Source organism: Pholcus phalangioides, unplaced genomic scaffold (genome assembly GCF_987345545.1).
Source record: "Pholcus phalangioides strain wild (caught in Gottingen) unplaced genomic scaffold, Ppha-v1.0 ptg000008l_1, whole genome shotgun sequence".
NCBI lineage: Eukaryota > Metazoa > Arthropoda > Arachnida > Araneae > Pholcidae > Pholcus > Pholcus phalangioides.
Genome location: NW_028301601.1, coordinates 52844099 through 52866512, shown reverse-complemented (window position 1 = coordinate 52866512; position 22414 = coordinate 52844099). Strand labels below are relative to the sequence as shown.

The following is a 22414-nucleotide window of genomic DNA, read 5'->3' as shown; positions in this document are numbered from 1 at the left end:
TCTATACTATTCTGGGGAACTTGGATAAACAATGTTGAGACCAAAGGAGCTGCAGGTGAAAAGAGACCACTGAGTATACCTTCAGTAGACACACATAGTATTACATTAAAATGAAACAAACTACACAGTTTGACTTAGGACGTGTGATGCTACTAACAAATTGTATTTCTCATGTGGACAGTATAAAAGCTAAAGTCAAGGGCCAAATATGAACAGAAACAACCACTGTTGTTATAATCATGCATATTAGTCATAATATTCTTGGGTATGATAGTAATCATAATCATACACCATAAATTGATGCAGAGGTCTTTTTCTGTATAATTATTATTAATTTTCATGCATATCCCATCAACTCCATGTCCTATATCATATTTTAAAATAAATCAAGCAACTGCAGCAAACTTCATAGATTTAATGGATAGATAAATAGATGTAAAACATTTATATAAATACACAAAAAAATAGCACCGATACTTTATAAAGCGAACATTTACATCAAACTTGTGTATATCTAACAATGTAAGTAATACCTATAAATGACAATCAATGGTAAAAAAATACTTTTGATTTATTTCAAAAAAATTAATCAGAATAATGCTTGAACAAAACTCTGCTAATTTTCATTCAGTGTATGAAAGAAACAAATAATGTATGAAAAGTTATTCCAAGAGTATAAGCAAATTACCAAATCCTCCACCTATTGTTGACCCAATGCTACTGATTTGATTAATTACTTGTGTTAATTATACAACATGCTCAACATAAGCAGTTAGCACTTATGTACATATGTTGTGAACTCAAATAACTCTAAAACATGGTCATACTTAACCAGTCATCTGGCTACGATGGAATAGAATGTTGTGCTGATTTTTGGTTTATTTATTTCAATTTTTGAAAATTAATTATTAATTATTTCAATTACAGTTGAATCCAGTTTTAACCAATACCATTATAACAAAAAATCTCATTTTAACAAACACTTTTCTAATCCCCAGATAAGTTTACATAGAAACAATGCAAAAACCTGGAATTCCTTTGTATCGAAATTTCATTATAATGAAGTGATTTCTCCGGTCTCTTGGAGTTCATTATAATGGGATTCGACTGTACTACAATTTTTTTTGTTAGATGATTTAAAAGCCACAGTTAAGAACATGATGCAAAAAAATCAATTTTAATGTATTCATAAAAAATTTTAATCAGAAAAATGTGTTTTATAGCTTCAAACTTTTGAGAGAGGAGAGATTGGTTGGCCAGATGACTGGTTAATATTGTGGTATGAATTGGCCAATGCTACATTTTCATGAGTATAAGATTGCTTGCCATCGAGGTATGATATAATAATAATACAAAAAAAACATAATGTAGAAATGTTCATTGTACGATGGGAGTCATATTAAATATTTGATAACAATACCCTGGACTAATCAGATCTAACTTTCTTTTAAATAGATTCAGGAGCTTAAAAATAGAGAAACTGTGTCACTTGATGCTGCTGTGATCAATTCGATCACCACCAGAAGTTCTCTCATCTTGTATCAGTTGGAAATTCAGGTGAGTAGATATCCATGGGGCATCCGCTTCTGGAGATATGTCTTCTCTTCGGCTTTTCTCATAGTAGTCAACTGTCCCAGTGCTATCGATGAGGATGACAGACTGACACCTAAAAAAATTAATAATTACTATTATGTGACTATAAAGGAAAACTTAGAAAAAACTACTAAGGAAAAACTTGACTTAAAGGATGATCCGTATGAAAATATCATTCTTTTGGCAAGTTATACATGGCGATCATAAGATGAACTCTATTCAAGAGAAAAAAGACAAGCTTTATTATCATAGATTTTGAAAACTTTGTCAAAAAGACCTGAAAGTTTCCGAATGAAAAATTGTAATGGCAATGGGGCTTAGAATGCTGGGTCACAGCTGAGATGCAGTTTTTAAAAAATTCCATTGGCTGTCCAGTACATTTTTATCTTCTCTCTTCATCCTGGTTATTTAACCAGTAAAGTGGTTATGGCGGCGTTTGCCGTCGCTGATATACGTAATGGTGTTGCCTACGACGGCATTTGCCGACACACAGACTTTTCAGTCTTTTTCACATAGAAATGACAAAATAATTTGTCATACATGTGCTGCCATCTCTGTACAGCCATCCTTCTACTTTATTATCTCATCACTAGATGGAGTTGACAATTATATGTTAAGGTCTGAGATTATTATTACTATTATCTTTGTCATGCTTTGCAGAGCTGCATCCCCATCATTTTTGTTTCAATTTCCAACTCCCTTGCGAAGATGCATCTGTTTTATTACTCATATATCTTTTAGCAAAGGTTCAACTACTATGGTTCCACATAAATCCATCAACAGCATTTCTTTTAGTCATAGGACATTATGACCACCCCTCCCTACTTTTGGGGTGTCATATTATGCCTCGACACATTCAAGCTATAAAAAAACATGCTATAAAAAAAATATTTTAATATTTCAAACTTCCAAGAAAAGGGAAAAAGCGACCGCATCTTCAAAAAAAAGTGGGCACTGCGGGTAACGCTCAGAGAAATTAATTGGACAGTTGACTGGTTAATGAATCCTTTCAATCATTCTGATAAAGTCCATAGATTTTAATATTTTAACCCTGTTCACATGGGAAATAAAAAAGCTGGTATATTTTACCAACCAATAGTAAAAAATCGCAATGGAAAAAGATGATATGAAATCCCATAAAACCATCAACAAAATGAGTCTTTTTGTCACCTTTTTGCCCTCAGAGGGAAAAAAAGTTGTGGAGCAGCTTTACATTAGCCAAACAAACCATTGTTCAACCCCAATCTTGCCCATGTAAATAGAACTTTTGTATAGCTTTACTGTTTTATCTTTCATCATTTTGAAATGACAGTACTATTAATGCTAAGAGACCTCATGCCACCTTACATAAGAGAATCACCCCTAAAATTGCTTCAAAATTATCAATTCTATTTGGTTCAGCAGGACTTTGTCCTATTACAAAAATCCAACCCTCATAAAAGCTGGGCTGTACTATTGGCTGATAGGACACCCAGACAGATTACCATCCAGGCCCTATTAGATATAAATCTTTTTACATCTAGTTAGATCAATCCAGCCCACTCACCATCCTTGAAGCTCTTGGCCAGATAGCCTCTATGTAGTTTTTGGCACAGTATAAAAAATAATAATTAATGCAAAAGCTTACCTGCTTCCATAGTTGACCTCTGGAGCTTTTATAAAAAAGCAAGTCATTTTATCTAACACTTGTGGTAGTTTATCTCGACCTTGCTTTTTCATGAGATCACACAGACCGTTCCTAAAATACAAAAATAACATAACTGATAGTCACACATCACAAAATAATTTGATGCATGAATTTTGCAACTTGAATAAAACTAATCACTAGACTAGGCAAAAATGGCCAGAAATATTGAATTTGAAGTCTTTGGCATAGAAATAATTTTTAGAACTGCCTACAGATGTTCCAGAGTATGGATAAAACGATGCCTAGTTAGTGACTCATTTTAGAGTTTAATATAAATGTAAAAAAAATAAATTTACTAACTGTGTTGTACTCCTCAGCATGTTGAATAACTTTTCAACTAGTGCGTCTTTGCTGGAAACGAAGCCATCACCATCGATGATTTCAATGAATTTCTCTTTAGCTTTTACTGCCCTTGGCCAAGGCTTATCTGGTTCAATACAATTTCCAAATGTATGGACTCCTTTAAAGAATAGAAAAAAAATTTAATATGTTTTGAAAATCGCAGGAAAAAAACTCGTGTGATTTTCAAATAATGACTTATGAATAGTACTATCATAAGTATTCCACGAAAAAGACTTCCTGAAATAAGAAAAAATCAAAACAGACTAAAAAGATATATTTCCAACATTTGTGAAAAGGCCGGAGATGCTTGCATCATTGATGAAAAAGTAAATGACAAAAATCACTCATAGTACACTATAACAAATATAAAACCAAATGCTTAAAAAAGATCACTATGAAAATTATCTCCCCTTCCGAAGGAAAAGAGAATTGGAACAAACTAGAGTAAGGGGGTATTCTGTACTGTATGAGTAGAAACTAAAGATACAATACAGAATCTTATGGGATGTCTCAGGATGGAAAGTCCTGAAAATACTTTTTTGAGAAGGGGAGAGATGAGGCAAACTGAGTTTGGAAGACTGGTTGAAAGCATAGGTTTTCAACAAGTTCTGCAGAACCCCAAATTTTACAAGAGTTCTCATGTGGTTTGCAATATTGAAAGCAGTAAAAAATTTCATTATTGTTGCAATAACGTAAAAATATCTGTTTGAAAAATAATCATTTTTGTTTGGGTTCCATGAAACAATCTCGCAACCATCCAGGGTTCTGCTCGAACAAAAAAGAGAGAAACCTCTGCTCTGAAGCCAATGAGAAAAAAGCCCGCTATTATTCCACTAAAATTCTGAGATAGGGGATGAAAAAATATGAGCAAACAAGTAAAAAACAGCATCTACAAAAGCCATAGGGCAATCACATATATAGTGGAAAAAAAACTTTTTGTAACAACTCACCAGGTTTTAAATATTGAGGTGGATTACCAGTAAATTTTGAAAAAAATGCCACAACGGGATTGTTTAACAATCTGAAAGTAAATTAACAACTATTAAAATTGTTAAAAATGAAATTAAATATATATAGCTGATTCTTCATATAATAAAGTTGCTTAATTCAATTAAAAAATGTTACAGAGAAATAATTTTCGATGTAGAACAAGTTAATGAAAATAAAAATTTAAAGAGCATTAGCTGGCTTTGTTGAAGTTAATTGACATAAACAGGATTTTTAATGCACACATACATTTATATACAGGTTTTTTCTCCTATAACCACACACCTAATTTTATTATTAATTCATGTTTTCTTTGAGACAAACAGTTAAGGAATTTTCTGTTGAACAATAAAAATAGACACTTTGCATTCAAAAATATAAAATAAAGAATTTATGATAACTTTATACATCCATAAATGAAACTGATATATCTAACAGGCATAAAAAAATTTACAAAATACCTATCCTACCTCACTCAGTCTTCTTTTAATTACTGAGATAAAGTTAAGACTCACCTGAAATCTAGAGTAAACAGAAGAAAACCATTGTAGTCATTTTCCCGGGCTTGTACATCATTCAAATATGTCATGCAGTCATGAGATGAGGCTAAAAACCCTACAGGCAATGAACCTGAAATAATATTGGAGTAAAATGGTTGATAAATAAGAAAATTTAAACTTTCACGAGTGCCAAAATTATTTCATAATCAAAAGCACTCAACAACTCAATGTTTCAAAAATTTTGAAAGCTGGAATGTTCATTATATTCTGATCTGTAAATTGTTAAGCACACAAAAGGTTTAATACAAAACTTAAATATAATATTGCCCAATAAAGTTTCAAGCACCACACAATTTCTTGCCTATAAACTGCAGATATAAGTTGAAAAAAACATCCAAACTCCTCCCATGCAGATTATAGGGCACTCTCCTCAGGTTCAATAAAGATGAATATTTCTTTGAATAATCCAAAAAAAGAAAATTGTAAAAGTTAGGACTCTTTTACAGGTTAGTTATGTAAAATATGTATGTCTTAAAGGTTATTGATTATGTATGTCTTAAAGGTTATTGATTATGTATGTCTTAAAGGTTATTGATTATGCATGTCTTAAAGGTTAGTTATGTAAAGATATTAGATGCTGTATAAAAAAAAATGTGTGTGTGCGACTAACAACCTCTTTCCATTCCTAAAAATTCTGTTTGAAATGACATAAATTGGTTTAAACCAGTGGGTGTTCTACTGAAGCTTAATGAAGGAGAGTGAATTTGATTCATGAATTTAATGTGGGTTTGTTTGGCTACAAAATACTGTGAGTGCCCATGCACCTACAGAACCATAGGCTTTGATGCTACTTGACAACCAGAATGTTAATCCAAAAAACCTGATTGATATTGACCATTTTACCGTACAATGTACGGTAAAATGATACCATTTTTGCAAGAGCCATTGTATGGCTCTTTTTGCATCCCCTTGACCAAGTCAATGTTCCTCCATAAGTATTGTCGCCAAAACCTAACGAATTGGAGTATGATCTTAGGTTAGGTTTTGGAGATCATACTTACAGAGGGACATTGACTTGGTTGAAGGGGTGCAGAGAAGAGCCATGCACGATGCTCTTGATGGCACACAGGGCTTAAGCTATGAAGAAAGACTTGATTTTTTGAAAATGTTTACATTGGAAGAGCACAGGTGTTGAGGGGGCAGGGTTGGTGAAAAAAACCGGTTTTTAAATTTAAAAAAACAGGTTTTTTGGTTTAAACCAGTTTTTTAACATTAAAAACAATAAAATTTCTGAAAAATCATTCAAATTTCTTATAATTAATTGAAATAAATGTTTATTAATGTAATTAACACTATTCCCATATTTATAAATCACAATAAATATTTATTACATTCTAACAAAAATCAATTTTTGCAATTTAATTATTTTTGCTTAACTCAACGGATTACTTCGTGTTTGAAAATTCTTTTCAATGTTATTATTAATCATATAATATAAAGATGTTTTCTTCAAGTTACTTTCAGTATGCTTAATTAGGAAGCTATTTTGCAAAAACTATAATAAAAATTAGGTGAATATAATGTATTTAATGAAGCATAAATAATGCAGATTAATTAGTGACGATTTACGATATACAAGGTGATTAGGCCTATAACTGAGGTTCTGATTTCAAAACACTGTAAAAAAGAAAGATTGTCAGAATGACTTGAAAACTGACATGAAAATATTCTTGAAGAAATGAAATTTTATTAGGTAAAGGGGAAAAATACTTAAAAATGTAAAATTAATGACATCATCCAACACGTGGGAAATTTGCTCAAAGAATGGAAATGATAGCCAGTCATGGCAAAAAGATAACTTTATTATAGTATTGCACGATTTCATAATTCATGGAAACATCACAAAAGAAAAAAAATGAAGAAATTGAACAAATAACTACAACTTACTCAAGAAATGTTAAATATGCTGTCCACCGTGTTCTGGGTATGAGGTGAAAGCACAAAAATCCTTGTTCAACAACAGATCAGAATATGCCATGGTCATGATGTGGATGCACTTGCAATTCACCTTTATTAAACCAAACGTGCCCTCATGTTAATATTTCTGAGGAACTTCTAACGTATAGGGGATGCGCTGGAGATTGCAATTCACCGAAGTTTGCAATCTGACCACTGTTCATAAAATTTTGAGGTACTTCTCCCCCCCCCCCCCCACACACACACACACAGCCAGAAATTGCAAGGGTTGAGTTGCATCCCGTTATTGTCAAAATCTGTCTTCAGCAGCTGTTTTGCTGATATTGCAATGTGCATCTTGATAGTTGTTCTATCCACACACTGATGCTGTGGAAGTGCCGAAATGATGTGGTTGCACAAAATAGATTATCCTGCTGGTCAAGTACAGCATCATCTACTTCCACATTTTGCACTACTTGCACTTTTTTTCTTTTGCCAAAGAAATTTCCATTGCTTCAGGAGTATCCATGCAAATTTTCAAGTCATTCTGACCAGTACTTATTGCATAGTTTTGGAATCAAAACCTTAATTATAATCAACCTGTGTATAGCTGATTATTTTTCATAAATCTTTTACTACTTTACAGAAGAACCTTGATTAACTGGGCTTAATGGTGAAGGTATAAAAAAAACTATTGAATATTAAGACCGGGTGATATACAGTGTGAGATGTGCTACTTCTTATGGGAAAGAAAATGAAAATATCTGTGAGGTAATGTAACTACTAGTACACTAGTCTTTGTCCTTTATGGACAGCTGGTGTCTTTTTGGATTATAAGACCACCTGCCCTTAGCATGATGGTGTCACTACTGTTGCTGCTTCTTTGTGAAGGGAAAAAGAAACCCTGCGAGATGATGCACCACTACATTTAGATGTGTGATGCAATTCTTATTCATGAATTTGCTTAAGATATAGAGCATCAAAATGTAGCCAAAGGTTAGAAAATGTGGTAAGAATAAGAAATTTTGGCTTCTGTATATAACTTTAAATAACTAAGATACTTTATATGAAAAAAATATATATATTCAGGCCACTTTTATGAGACTTTTTGAAAGAAAACCACTTATACCATCTTATGCCATTTAAAGTTATACCATCAGAATGTACCCAAAGAATATAAAATGTGGTAAAAATGAAAAATTTTGGCTAATAATAAACCAATATGATATTTTTCAAGGAAAAAATGATATTTAGGCCACTTTAATTTGATTTTTCGAAAAAACACCAAACTGGTTTTTTTTTTAAAAACCACTTGGTTAAAACCAAGGTTTAAACCAAACAACTCTGTGAGGGGGTATGATTGAAATGTTCTAAATTTTAAATGAGATGGATAAAATAGACCATGAGTTATTAATTAATTGTCAATTAACTGCTTTGACAAGGGGACACCAGTATTGTTTAATAAAGGACAATTCCAAGTTGTGGTGTCGCAGGGAGTTTTTCCTCTAATAAAGGTTGTCAATAAATGGAATAGCTCGCCTCTAGGGGTCACAAACTCTAACACAATTGGCATGTTTAAAACGAAATACGGTAAACATATTGAGATGAATCGAGAAACCACTCATACTTAGACGAGACAACCACAATTTTTTTATGGGCAGAATATTTATATTCTATTATAATTATTAGTTTTCTATTGCTCTTATTGGGTTGCTGTATTTTTGATATAGTTCAGATATATATTCGACAACTATATTTTTATGGACATCTCTTTTTCAGTCATATCTTTGACCATTTTGCTTGTTGTGGCCTTGGCATTTGTATTTATGCACATTCATAAGGAAAGACTAGTAGTGTTTCCAGATCAGCAGATGGCAGCACTATAACAAGCATTACACAGAAACAAGCTTCATGTTAAGTTCACAACACGGACATGCACATTCCAACATGTACCAATTTGTTAGAAGTTCCGCAGAGGAATATGGACAAGGTGCATGAGTGGGTTTAGTAATAGTGTTTCTAGATCACACATTATGTCTACTTTATAACTTTTCAATATTTGGCTCAGAGATTAAATATGGCAATGAATTATAGAAAAATGTTTTTCCTCTGAGTAACAAAGCTTGCATTTGTGGATTATATGCTGCTGAGGATTATATGCAGGAATTTACAGTATTTTCATTTGATTTACATTGCTTCAACTATAATTAAAAACTAAAACTCCATGATAGCATTATTGTATTTATTATTATCCAAAGTGAAAAAAAAAAAAAAGATTATACCAAGGTCATATATATATATACCTCTTCCTTTCTTATCAGGTAAAATATCTTTATTTGGCTGAAGAATGTTGAGAAGCGCAGCAATTTTGCCTTCCTTGTTCATTGCAAGCCAAGTCCCACCCTCTTTTCCAGGCTCCATGTCCATTCCTTCATTTTAATTTTAAAAAAAAAAAACCCATAAAAAAACAACAAATTATAAACTTAAAAATGGGAAATGATACGATTTGACAAATAGACCTAATCTCTCAACAGCCTTTTAAAATGTATACACTTCATTCTGAAAAAATATATATATTGGGATATATTTATGTACTACTAAATACAATATTTTAAGGAGCTATATGTCTATTTATGAGCAGGGGTACAATGCATGGATCATTTACCATTCTATTACAGGGGCGAAAATTAATTAAACTATGCTATCTATATATATAAAATTGATTTTCTGTCTGTCTGTTTGTGTGTGTATGTTCTCTATACAAATCTACAATTTTAGATCAATTGTCGCCAAATTTTGTTTATATGCCAAATGGGACCCGACTTGAACGATAGGCTACTTTAAAATTTCGTCAGAGCAGGGCAAATGCCCCAAATTGGCAAAAAACTGTCGGGCAACAATGGTTTTTGGGCCTCAACAATCACTTTCCGAACTTTTACTTTGCTTACCGTGATTCCTTAGCAATGCGTTTCAGACATGTATATGCCTTTACAATGGTTTGTCACTTTTTCAATAGTCGTCAGAATCAGAATCAGTTTGAGGGACAGGCAAAAGATGATCCCCATAGAAATCAGTGTTAAAATTACCAATTTTACTGTATAAATGCCGAAATTTAGTGGGGGTTTCCTGCCACATCAATAATTTTAATTGTATTGAATTCTCGATTTTTGAAGTATTGAGTTCGCTTAGAGATAGACGAAGCCCAGGAGATTAAATATGAAGTAATTAACCGGACCTATTTTTTTGGGTTGGATAAACATGAAATAACATTGATTTCAACTTTTGATTTATATCAATGTCCCCGTATTGTCTTTTCATATTCAACTGCATAAATTCATGTGGGTTAGGATGTTTTAAAATTAATTATGGGTCCGTAAAGTGCATCGAAGAAATTCCACAGCTTTAATTAAGCATTTTTTGAAGTAGAAATAGGCAGATGGATAACTTGAAGTTCGGGGCGAGGGGGATCGAAATACCTAGCGACCCTTTAAAAAAGGAAAAATATTCATTTCTACGTCTTTGAATCTAGATTTCTTTATTTCATGATTCGCGCAGGAAGTCGCCATATTGGTTAACTTAGACAAGGTTTGTATGTCCCTCAAAGAAAAAGGGAGATATCATGTGATCTGCAAAGCCTCATTGAAGAAAACCCGGGCAGCGGCGGGTATTATAGCTAGTTAGTTATAACCATGGAGGAAAAATGATTTTTCATTTGCAATGTTGTCGAAAACTGGATGCCCTGTCACTGCTCACATGTTCAATAAGGATTTCAAGATACAGTTTGCGAGTCCATCTGCAATACATGCATGACAGTGTTACAGAATAGACAAAGATTAGATTGAGAAAATTTTGCCACAATGGCTCATTAGAGTTAATGGCATTATAGTGGCTATCATATTTTTCTTGCAAGCAATCCTTCAGGGGAAAATTATTTTTAACATGTTTCTTGATCTCACATGAATTTATTTTGATTTAGATGGGGGGGGGGGGGGTTCGCAAAAAAGTATGGATTTTTACCATGTGTGTCTTTGATTTTTTTCAAATAAAATCTAGATTCAAAAAAAAAAAAATTGTCAATGTGATTATTATTGCAATTATTTATAGAGATTTAAAATTTTCAAGAATAATCTTCAGGAGAATATTCTCATGAAAGAAAATATTCAAGAATACTCTCTGGAAGGATTATTAGAAATAACTTAAGAATAATTCTTAATATTTTTGATAAGAATATTTTCCAGTACTTTATAATAGTAGTCCTTCCAGAGAATATTCTCAAGAGTATTTATAATAAAATATAGTATATTACAAGAAATAATCTTTATAAATAACTTGGGAATAATTCTTATCACTTTCGATAAGAATATTGAGAAAATTCCCATCTAGGAGAATATTTGACAATATTAAAGAGAACATTTGGCAATATTAAAAAGAACGTTTGACAATATTAGAGAACATTTGACAATATTAAAGAGAACATTTGACAATATTAGAGAACATTTGACAATATTAAAGAGAACATTTGACAATATTAGAGAACATTTGATAATATTATGGTGAAAATTTGATAATATTCCCTTGAAGGACTATTATAAATAACTTGAGAATAATTTTTATTATTTTTGATAAGAATATTCTCCAATAATTTATAATAGTAGTCCTTTCAGAGAATATTTTTGTCCCCATCAAGAAGCTGGAAAAATTTAAGTTTGTAGCCCATAATATTAAATTTCAAAAGCAAAAAAAATGAAACCAACATGGCTGAATTGCACAACTTGCAAAGAAATCACGAGTGATACAAAATTTAAGTGTATGTACATTGAAGAAAATAACAGTTCTGTATCTTCTTAGAGTGAAAGTGATAACAAGAATAATTTTTGTTGTCAATCAGCTTTGATTCAAATTTTCGCTTTGAACTTATTTCTGAAAATTTACTTAATTTAAAAGAAATCTTTAATCTTTAATGGGTTTCAAAATCTTAAAAACAAAAAATTTTGAGACCTCTCACTATGACAGAAAATATTCTCAGAATATTCTTGAACTAAAAGTTGTCATGAGATGATTATGCCAAAAATTGTTTTGTTTTAAATTTTTCAGGCAATGAAAACTGACTTATATTTCATAATATAAACAAAATTAATAAAAAAAATTTCATAATTTAAAAGAAAAATGAATATTCTCGATTATCTTATAATTTTTACATCATGGAGAATATTCTCATTCTCAGAGAACCACACGTCGCATCTTCATTGTTATTATTAAATATTATCTAATTCATATTATTATTACAATTTATTCTTTTTATCTTCTAAAAATAATGGTTGAACATACATGCAACATAACCATAAAAGCTGCTATTTTATTCATAATACTTTTAATCTACATAGAATATGGTATTCTGCAGCAAAAATCCAAATTTCCGAATTTCTAATGATTTTTTAGCAAAAACCCAAAGGAGCTGGCTATATAAGCTATTCTCTTATGCAAAGATATTGCTTTAAGCTCTTTCTATTCACTATTAATTTCTATTTAAAAAAACCCACCTAAGGCTAAAAAGCAGTGGCGTATTGGGAGGCTTAGCAGGCTATAGTCCATTGTAGCACATTCAGTCAGGCAAAAAATTTGAGCGGCTAAGAAAATTAGTGCAATGGGAGAAGGGCGGAAAAATTTGTATAACCCTCAATAAATCCACCTCTGCTCAGACAGCAAGAAATTAGGTCAGTGAGTGACCAAAAGAGCAACCTGAAGAGTTAGCTAGCATGTGAGTGACCAAAAGAGCAACTTAAAGCATGAGTAAGCATGTGAATGACCAAATGAGTAACCTTGACAGAGCAAGGGACCTGGTCAGTGAGTAGCCCAGAGCTAGGATATCCTGGCAAAGTGATTTTTCTAAGCCCTCCTACCTAGTAGGATATGTTTACTTTCAAAAATTTTAACTAGATCTCATTTTCACAAGGCTTCCCTCTGCCCTTGAGTAGTGCCGTCTTAACGCAGCATGGGTCCACCCAGACATGGCCTGTTGGCCTCAAGTGAAAAGGGGCTTTATGATAATGTAAATTGGTAAGCAGACATTTATAGTCAGATAAGGAGTCTCAGAAAAAAATCAATTTGCCTGGGAACCCATGATGCTCTTGAAACAGTCTTGTACAGACAAGCCTCCAGGCCATGCCGGATTGGCCCATGCATTAAGACAGCACTGCCAAGAGCTTGCGCGAGTGAGTGACCAAAACAGTGTGCAAGCATGTGAATGACTAAAAGAGTGACTATAACACAGGTGCACTAGCTGGAGTGGGGGGGGGGGCAAGCGAGTTATAGCACACGGTGGTGGATTTGAGGAAAGAGTAGACAAGAAAATTAGACTAAAATAGAAAAAGGGCGGTAAAATTCCTGTAGCCCATAGATGGTAAAACCGTAAATGCGCATTTGCTAAAAAGGTAAAGTTGTTTTGCTAATGGTAAATGTAAATCTGATTTTGTGGACTAACAAGTTATTTTTTAGCAAAAACCCAGCAGATTTTTCTAGGTGGGCCCAGTTTGCCAATCCAGGTTCTGACCCATATGTTAATTTGTTTTGAGAGATGTAAGTATTTATATTTTTAAAGCATGAAAAAAATCAATAGGAAACTCCATAATTTTATGCAATAAAATGTCCTTCAAGATACAAATAACTTACGAATGATAATGAAATAAATAAGGAATGAACTTTTTCATCAAGGTAATTACTGTATTTTTATATATTTTTTCCTATTTTAAACTATTAATTCAAATTATTGCACCATGTTCATTTAAAAATATTATAATTCTTTTTTCTCACCTCCAACAACGCCAGGTGGTTCTTGCCAGAATGACAGTGGCTTTGCAGGTCGATCATATGTTTCATCCCGTACATTTATCAATATCAAAACGAATTCATCAGGCTTTGGATCAGGGTTGACATAAAAAACCAACAGGCACATGGCATAAACTTCCTTCAAATGAAAAATTAAAGACAAACAGTTAGAAAAAACAAAACAAAAATTAACCAATGAAAAAGTGGTTACATATTATACATGTATCAAGAACATGTTTGGAGAGTATTAACTGATATCTGTGACCTGAAAGTCTCTTTGCTTCTTCAAAGTTCCTTTTGCTTCTTATGTTTTCAGCCTTTCGGTACTAATTATTCAATTATTACACTTCACTCGTAATTCGAAAAATATATGGCAGCACTATAAGAAGCATCACACTGAAACAAACTTCATGTTAGGTTCATAAGACTTCCTCAAACATTCCAACATGTACTCATTCGTTAGAAATTCCAAAGAGGAATATGGACGAGGTGCAAGCATAGTAGCCTTTTGGTGCTTTTTCTATTTAAATTTTATCATTTTGTATTGTTAGAATAGTTTCATGTGAGACGACATAGATACCAAAATCCTATTACACGCATTAGTTGACCATAATTACAGCCATATTGACCTCACACGCATTGGAAGACTCATTATAATTAGATTTGGTACTACAATTTTTAGCAATACCTGTGTGTATAAATAAGAACATAGGCAGTGATAGACTGAAACACCAGACGCACCTCCACGTTAGGCAGTGATAGACTTGAAAGGATGGAGGTGGGGGGCCCCCGATGATGATGTCAATTCATATATCTGCATATACATTAGATTATTGGGACTCCATCTTTGGGGCTGAATCTCCTGTCTCAACCTATGAATAAGAGGGCAAGTGTTTTTAGCTAGGTAAGGAGCCTGTGAATATCATGTTGTCCCATGGCCTAAGGTGCTTTTAGAGGGCGCTGCTACTACTACAAAATAAGCTGAAAACTTCTTATTTATTGCAATTATAATACTTAAGTTAGGAAAAATAACATTGGTGAACTATTGACTAATTGCATTTTTTCCCATATCTAGAGATTATATGCCTGTTGTGGCATTGTTTATTTGTATAAATGATGGATAGGTGATTATAAAATTATCTATAGATTATTATTATAATAAATGCTGCTTTTTGAGGGCCTGGGCAAATTTTGACAAGTAAGAGGGCCACACGATAAAAGTCGAAGTTTGACTATCCTGTGAAAATATATCGTACAGGCCTCGGGGCCACAAAAATTAGGGGCAATGGACGGGCGAGACAATTGTTAATACCGAAACTAAAGCCGTCGAGGCTCAAGTTCAACGATATTTCATTTCTTTATAACTCAGTTTCAAAGGGGGAACAAGGAAAAATCAATGCTTTATTTTATCTATGGCTTTAAAATGACAAATTTAATGACACAAAAATCACTCTTTTTCCATTTTACTTAGAAAATTATGTTGAAAGATATGATAATAGTTATACACTATAAAATAATCATAATTCTTAATTCGATACCTGCGGGATCACGTATTTGTAAGTTTCTGATATCTTGACGGCTGTGGCTTCAACGGTTTCCAAATGTAGCATATTGACATTTCAGATGAAATAAATTTTTCTCGTTTGCTCATGTTATGAGAGTAATTAGTAATTTCAAAAATTAAATGGTGAAAAAACTCAGTTGAAATTTATAATTTAAATTGAGTTTAGCTACGATTATTACGATATTTGTCACCTCGAGTTAAAAATTATGGCTCTGCTGAGAAATTTCATAGTCAAAGCCGTCAGTATTTACATTTGAATGTAAATAAAGCATTTCAGAGGTTCACCTTAATAATGGAAGGTACCGAGGAAAGAAAAAGCAACGTGAGTGAAAATGTAGAAGGGATTGATTACTTCCCTGAACGCCGTGGTGATAAGATACAGCGAAGTTGGTTCCGCGTGCTCTTCTATGGCGAAAATAAAGATAATTTGGAGCAGATACGGTGCGAGAGGAGAGTTCATAAAGCCATTGTTGAAAGTGAGCGCTTTTCTGGAACAGCTTCGGTATAAGGGACACGCCAAATATGTGACTTTTTTCCGGCGATAAGTTGCCAATGCCAACATAACTAAAGGAACAAACTTGGGAACTGGATTGTATATTATTATATATAATATAATCCCTTTTGGCAATTTAGTAGATACATAGATATTTTCCTTCATTTAAGATTTTTAAACACAGTTACGAAACATTGACGATTTTTTTCTTTGGCGAGAAAAACGGCCGATAGTTTGACCAGAAGTCGCCAAGAGCGAAACGGAGTCATGCTTTCCGACGTCTTTCTTGCCAAAAAAACATCGCCAAAAAGGAATAACATTATGGTTATAACTAAAAAAATGACGATAAAAAGCGATAAAAAGACAGTAACAAAACAACATTCTTACATTAAATAAGGGATCAAGATTAAAAATAAAACATTTCAGACTAAATAAAGCATGCATGCATGCTCAACCTGTGGCCCTCAGAGTCATTTGATGTGGCCTGCAACAAATAACCAAACCACTGAAAAGGCAGACTATTATCAAAACACTTAAGTTGCCCATGGCACATTTTCAGAGGCTCATGGCACATTTCCAGATCTTTAATACTACCAACAGTACATATCCAGATCACTAAAATGACCCCCCAGGCACATTTCCAAATCTGTAGAGCGACCAGCAGCACATTACACCTCCAATTCACTTAAGTGGCTTGTGCATGTGCAGATTATTTAAGTGGCTGACAGCACATCATTTCCAGATCACTCGAGTAGCCCATGGCCAGGGCTATCATTTCAACTTTTTCTGAAGGGGGAGGGGCAAAGAACATGTACTCAATGTATATACTTTATATAATTTCTAGTGTATTTTCTAAAGCACACCCCCCCCCCCCCCGCTTCCAGACCACTTGAGTTGCTCACAACATACTTTTAGATATCATTTAAGTGGCCCATGTCACTTTCGTGCCCCATTGCATTTTTATAGATTATTTTAATCTCTCTTGGTACATTTCTAGATCATTGAAGTGACTCCAATTACTCTTGCCCTGACCCAACCCCAAGGACCATTTGGGGGATGGGGAAGCCAAAGCCCTGGCTAATTTTTTTGTGGATTGGATTGTGAGAGGCAATCCCACTCAGTAAAGGGTCTAAAAATTGCAGATTTCATCTAAACTAAGAGGAAACTAATTTTTTACAACAGTGATATTGAACATTAGCTTGAACAGGTTGCAAAGTTGAGTTTCGGTAAAAGGGATGATGCAACCTGCTATCCCCCCCAAAGAATAATAAACAAATAGTAATTTTCCTACCTCATCATAGGCAATTCCAGTTTGGAATTTTGAACACATTTATAGTTGCGTGTTATATTAACTATATATTTTGTTTATTGTTTTAGGCCCGTTAATTAAATTTATGATGGATGCTTTGAAAAGTACTGGTTGGTGAGTGATTTGTCATTTATTCATGACATTTTGTCTTTTTGGTATGTTGTATGAATATGTTGCTGAAGAGCGAGTGCCTTAAGCAGACTTTTTATGTTTATGCCTTCGCAAAGTTTATCACGTACTGTGCAATTAATGTGCTTTCAAGCTTTGTGTCAGGTATACATCAGTAGAGCTGTTTGTTTAGAACAGTGTTTCCCAAAGTGTGTGTTGTCAACTTTTGTCAGGGACGTGTAGACGAGCTGGTGATGTTGATGTCTGCCTGTTTGGTGCTTTGAAACAATTCTTTGTTAGACTATTCTGTGGACCAGTGCCACAGTAGGGGTCGGGTGAAGTTGGTTTTTGGTGGTTCCCAACTTACAGGCGTGAATACGAACCCATCTCCAAGTTAAAAAGTTTCGCCACAGAGAGCAACAGGCATACAATGGTACAAATATTCAAACATTACATTTCATTCATATTTAGAAAAATTGATTGTAGATGGCAGCACTATAACAAGCATTATAGAGAAACAAACTTCACGTTAGATCCACAACGCATGCACGCACATTTCCTTCATGGTCCAGGTCTCCTTCGACCACCTGCTTATAACTCTTCGTTGAGACAGAGTGGCGGGGCCATAATCTGGTTAGGAGGAGGAGACTATTCTGTGGAGCCATGGATAAACATTGACTTCGGTAAGTCTCTGTGGTGGACAGGCCGCAACTAGATACTTTGCCCTTGCAAACATACATTTTTTCCCCCTGTGTAGTGTATAATTAGCAGTTGAAGGGTGAATTTTAACACCCTTTCTAGTCCACAGCACCTGGGGCACCAGATCCACCTGCTTCCCTTAGTTGCAGGGGATAAAGGTTTGAGAGACTGGTGTAGAATATACATTGGTGATAAATAATTCTTACATTACTTATGTGGATAAAATTTTATTGTATTCAACTTGATTTTTTTTGAAGAAACTGCTATAAAACACAGACACAAAAAAAATTTATAACATGAACTAAAATCCTGATAACTATAAACAATTTTTTCCCATGTTAGGATATACATTGGTCCATACTATGAGAAGATGATAACATTATCCAGGATTCCAGTAACTGGATTGTATTAATTTTCATTAATGTATCAATTATATAAAAGGAAAATTGTGATTTTTTTTTTCTTTTTTATTTCCCTTTTAGTGATATAGACCTGAATCGTCACATATCTTGCGAGCCATGTAGTAAAGTGGTAACTGGTGGTTATGATCCAGAGTTGAACCAGATAATCATTTGCCAAAACACCACCAAGAATAAACATTTAGTGACCGGTTCATTGGCTCATGAAATGGTACATATGTTTGACTTCTGCCGTGCTAATTTAGATTTCCGGAATCTTGACCACTTGGTTTGCACTGAGGTTAGTGAAAAGTTCATTTTCAGGAAAATGTTCATAAATTCATAAAAAGAATGGAGTTTTTCGAGTTTCCAAATAGTTTTATACACAATAGATTCTATATATAATGAAATCTTACCGGAATGCTCACATTTAACATTTAATTTCATAATATCAATAATCATTAAATGATTATTGATATTATAAAATTATTCCATTATACTGGAATTCAATGGTATCTCAAAATACGGAAATAAATTTTTAGAACTGTAGTTATTTCCCATAATAATATTCCCATTTGATTATTGTTGTCCCTATCGTAGAATTTCCCAGGATCATCTCTTTTAACTGAGGATCTTATTATCAAAGGTGACTTCAGAAGCATTACCAATTTAATTTGATAATTTTTCTCTTACCATGGTCATTTTCTGCACGTGAGGACTAATTAGACAGGGACCTACAATTTACTGATTCTGAATGGACATAATTTTTATACTCACCGAGAGGTTGATACAATAACCCCTCTGTGTTAGACTCTCTGCAGTAATTCTTTGTGGTCATGCCACCGTTTCTGTTGTACCCCTGTGCCAGGAAAGTTTCTGACAAGGATGAATCAGGTATCAAACTCATGACACATCTAAACATCCTTTCGCAATTAAGGTGAGTATATTATCGATCTGGGCTACAGCTCCCTTACTGTAACCTTGAATTACACCATACTGTGTATGCATCTTTGGTTTTGAAATACATTAAGACCTCAGTATAACAACATTACGAGACCAATAATGTCACTTTTATTATGCCAATCATTAGTGAATTTGGATTACTTGTTATGAAGTCACCCCATTTATAAAGTCATTTTTATTCAGTCCTCAGAGGTGAACTACCAAGGTCCGATTATATCGTATTTTCTTTGTTTTATCTGATTTCTAAGATGATTGACACAGTTAAACTATGATGTAGTGTATAGCAGTTCAATTATTTTTTCCCATGACACAGTATATTTAATTTATTTATGAATAGTCTATTTTTATAGATCAGGGCTGCTAACTTCATGCATTGTTCATTCATGAGCGCTATGATGATGGGTGCTGCCTCACTGATACGCATAAAGAAACAGCATAGGGTAATTATACAAACCTTATACTTGATGTTTTATGCTATAAAGATTCTTCAGAACTAAACTTGTTTTCTGTATGCGTGTATTTAAATTGCAAGTATGAAGTTTATTGAAAAACTGTGCCTAAACAATTTTAAAGTTTTTTACATCCTTTCAAACCCTTGTTTTGTCCCAGAAATACTGTCAAACTGTTTATGCAATTTCGAATTTTTTCTTATTTCATCTGCAGGAGTGTGTGAAACAAAAAGCTTTAGCTTCTGTCATGGCAGTTAGAGATGTAACAATTGAAGAGGCTGAAGCATCTTGTGATCGAGTCTTCGAGAAATGTTATAATGACTTGGAGCCTCTTGGAAGACGATTAAGACGCAACTCTGAAGACCAAGAAAGAATATATAGAGAACGATATCATTATGGCTATGGCTAGATAAAAGTTTTTGTGTAACTTTTAGTTCAGAAATAAATGTAGATATATTATTTAAAAATTCATATCTGCTGATTTATTCAAATTGAAAAAAAAAATGCTCATATGTAATGTGTGTAAGGAAAATATATTTCTCTTACCTCAAACAAATTTATTACACCTCATGTCTGAGAGCATTTTATGCTACTGCCCTGCAGCACTTATAAAATTTTTCAATTCTTAATTTTTTAAGACAACTTACTGAAACATACTTTTACATTTTTTTTATTCCAAGAAATTGTCGTTACTCATTTTGAACTCCATGTTTGGGTGAACGTGTACATTACAATACTGATGGCTATAAACAAACTGTGCATAAGCAGTGAATTCAAGCTTATCAGTTAAAAGACAACAGAAATTTACACCAGGTTTTAATAATAAAATCACTATTTTGAAATAAAATAATTTGTAATGTGGTCATCGCATTACTGATACGATTAATACACTTTAGCTACACATATGCATGCACCAATTCATTAGAATTCCCTGAGGAACGTTACTAACGAAAGCACTGTTTAGCAGTAGTAGTATCCAACTTCGGATAATTTTTTTATTGACACCACCATTTATATGCACCCTCTCTACTCTAGTGATTGTAATTATAGTACTCTCTTTAATCAGTATCGAAATGGAAGTTCAATCAATTGCTGCTCAGACCTCAGCCATAATTTTCATATGTGTTCTATTTATCTTCTTTTTTATTTCAGACAGTTATGCATTTTCTTCAAGTGTAATTTCATTTTCTTGAACTAGATTAGAAATGACAGTGTGACCAAAGTCCCAAGCTTTTTCCTATAGTTTTATTATTAGGGTTTGGATGCATGCCAATAAATCGGGGGTCTCTATTTTTTGCAGTCTTGCTCACGAATGGTACTGGTTTTAGTATTGATAAATAATGAAACCTCATTGCAACGATACTTGATATAACTATAAACCCCTCTGCGATGATATTTTTTAAAGTCATGTTTGAAAATGTCTGTAATCTAATGCTAAACTACCGCCCATTGATATAACAATGTCTTTTCTTGGTGTGCAAAGCATCATTATATCAAGATTTCATTGTATATGAAAGAAACAACCTAGTTTTATTTATTAAGTTTTATATACAGGGTGTCATGTAACTTCTAATGTGTGCCCTGTATTTCATCAATCGTTCATCATAGAGGTATGGTTTCAATAAACAAATGCTCAAAATGTTTTCAGAAATGGCCCTGTACCAGTTTTGAGAGTGAAAATACAGTGTGTCACAAAATAAAAATAAAAAATTACATTTTTACACAGTCCCCACCTCCTAATTTTCAATTGGAAAGTTCTCTCAACAATATAATTGGCAAGTTCTCTCTCAATATTTGCAGAGATATTTGACTTCAAAAATCTGAATAAAGTTGGGGAGGAACGGCATAAGCTAATGAAAACGATGCTTCTTTCCCTTATTAATGCTGGTCCTCTCCAATGTTTCTCTGATTTTTGAATCAGATATCTCAGCAAATATTACACTCAAAAACATGGAAATTATTTTTGTTGGCCTCAGAAGAGACAACTTTGTAATTAAAAATTAGAGAAGAAGGGGAACCGGCCATATAAAAATTAAATTTTTTTTTCATTTTATGACACACTGTATTTTCAATCTCAAAACCGCTACAGGGCTATTTCTGAATACATTTTAAGTATATCTTATATAAGAACAATAACTCTGCAACAAATTCTTGATAAGATAAAGGACACTCTGTACATCTCAGTTCATTTTATGCTATATAAATCATGATGAAAAAAATGTGATCATTTATAGCCATTGTTAAACAAACCAATATTTATGAAAGAAAACTGTTTAGGGATAAAAAAATGTTCAGAATTTTTTTTTTAAATTGAGCTCAAACATTGCTTGGCCTTTCATTGGGCACAATATATGTCAGACACATCATGAAATATTGCTACATTATATTTTTTATATTGCACCTGATAGAGAGTTGAGCAGTGCTGCAGTATTAGATTGGATCAATTTTTGATTTATCATTGGTTTTTTGGCAACAGGTACAATTTGCTAAAACTTACAAGATTTTTTCTTTTTTGATCATTTAGAAGATCATTCAATTCAC

General features: G+C 33.2%; 2 protein-coding genes across 2 annotated transcripts; one reads left to right on the top strand and one right to left on the bottom strand.

Annotated features, from left to right (window-relative positions):
• Positions 1-395: 395 nt before the first annotated feature.
• On the bottom strand, positions 396-15715 carry LOC149084501 (transport and Golgi organization protein 2 homolog). The gene is made up of 8 exons (XM_089234903.1): positions 15429-15715; positions 13876-14029; positions 9369-9494; positions 5125-5239; positions 4573-4643; positions 3581-3740; positions 3221-3331; positions 396-1666 (listed from the first exon to the last, which is right to left on the bottom strand). Exons 1-8 carry the CDS (start codon positions 15498-15500, stop codon positions 1486-1488), a joined length of 990 nt encoding a protein of 329 aa, XP_089091029.1. The 5' UTR covers positions 15501-15715; the 3' UTR covers positions 396-1485.
• On the top strand, positions 15697-20344 carry LOC149084500 (mitochondrial inner membrane protease ATP23 homolog). Its single transcript, XM_089234904.1, has 5 exons — positions 15697-15930; positions 17325-17370; positions 18546-18762; positions 19775-19864; positions 20088-20344. Exons 1-5 carry the CDS (start codon positions 15747-15749, stop codon positions 20280-20282), a joined length of 732 nt encoding a protein of 243 aa, XP_089091030.1. The 5' UTR covers positions 15697-15746; the 3' UTR covers positions 20283-20344.
• Positions 20345-22414: the final 2070 nt, after the last annotated feature.

Excerpts from the sequence above, each read along its gene's own strand:
- LOC149084501 (XM_089234903.1), bottom strand. The coding sequence starts at position 15,500 with ATGCTACATTTGGAAACCGTTGAAGCCACAGCCGTCAAGATATCAGAA. Across the intron at positions 4,644-5,124 it reads CTGTTTACTCTAGATTTCAG|ATTGTTAAACAATCCCGTTG; the intron begins GTGAGTCTTAAC and ends ATTTACTTTCAG. Across the intron at positions 3,332-3,580 it reads ATGCTGAGGAGTACAACACA|GAACGGTCTGTGTGATCTCA; the intron begins GTTAGTAAATTT and ends TTTGTATTTTAG.
- LOC149084500 (XM_089234904.1), top strand. The coding sequence starts at position 15,747 with ATGGAAGGTACCGAGGAAAGAAAAAGCAACGTGAGTGAAAATGTAGAA. Across the intron at positions 17,371-18,545 it reads GCTTTGAAAAGTACTGGTTG|TGATATAGACCTGAATCGTC; the intron begins GTGAGTGATTTG and ends TTTCCCTTTTAG. Across the intron at positions 19,865-20,087 it reads GCATAAAGAAACAGCATAGG|GAGTGTGTGAAACAAAAAGC; the intron begins GTAATTATACAA and ends TTTCATCTGCAG.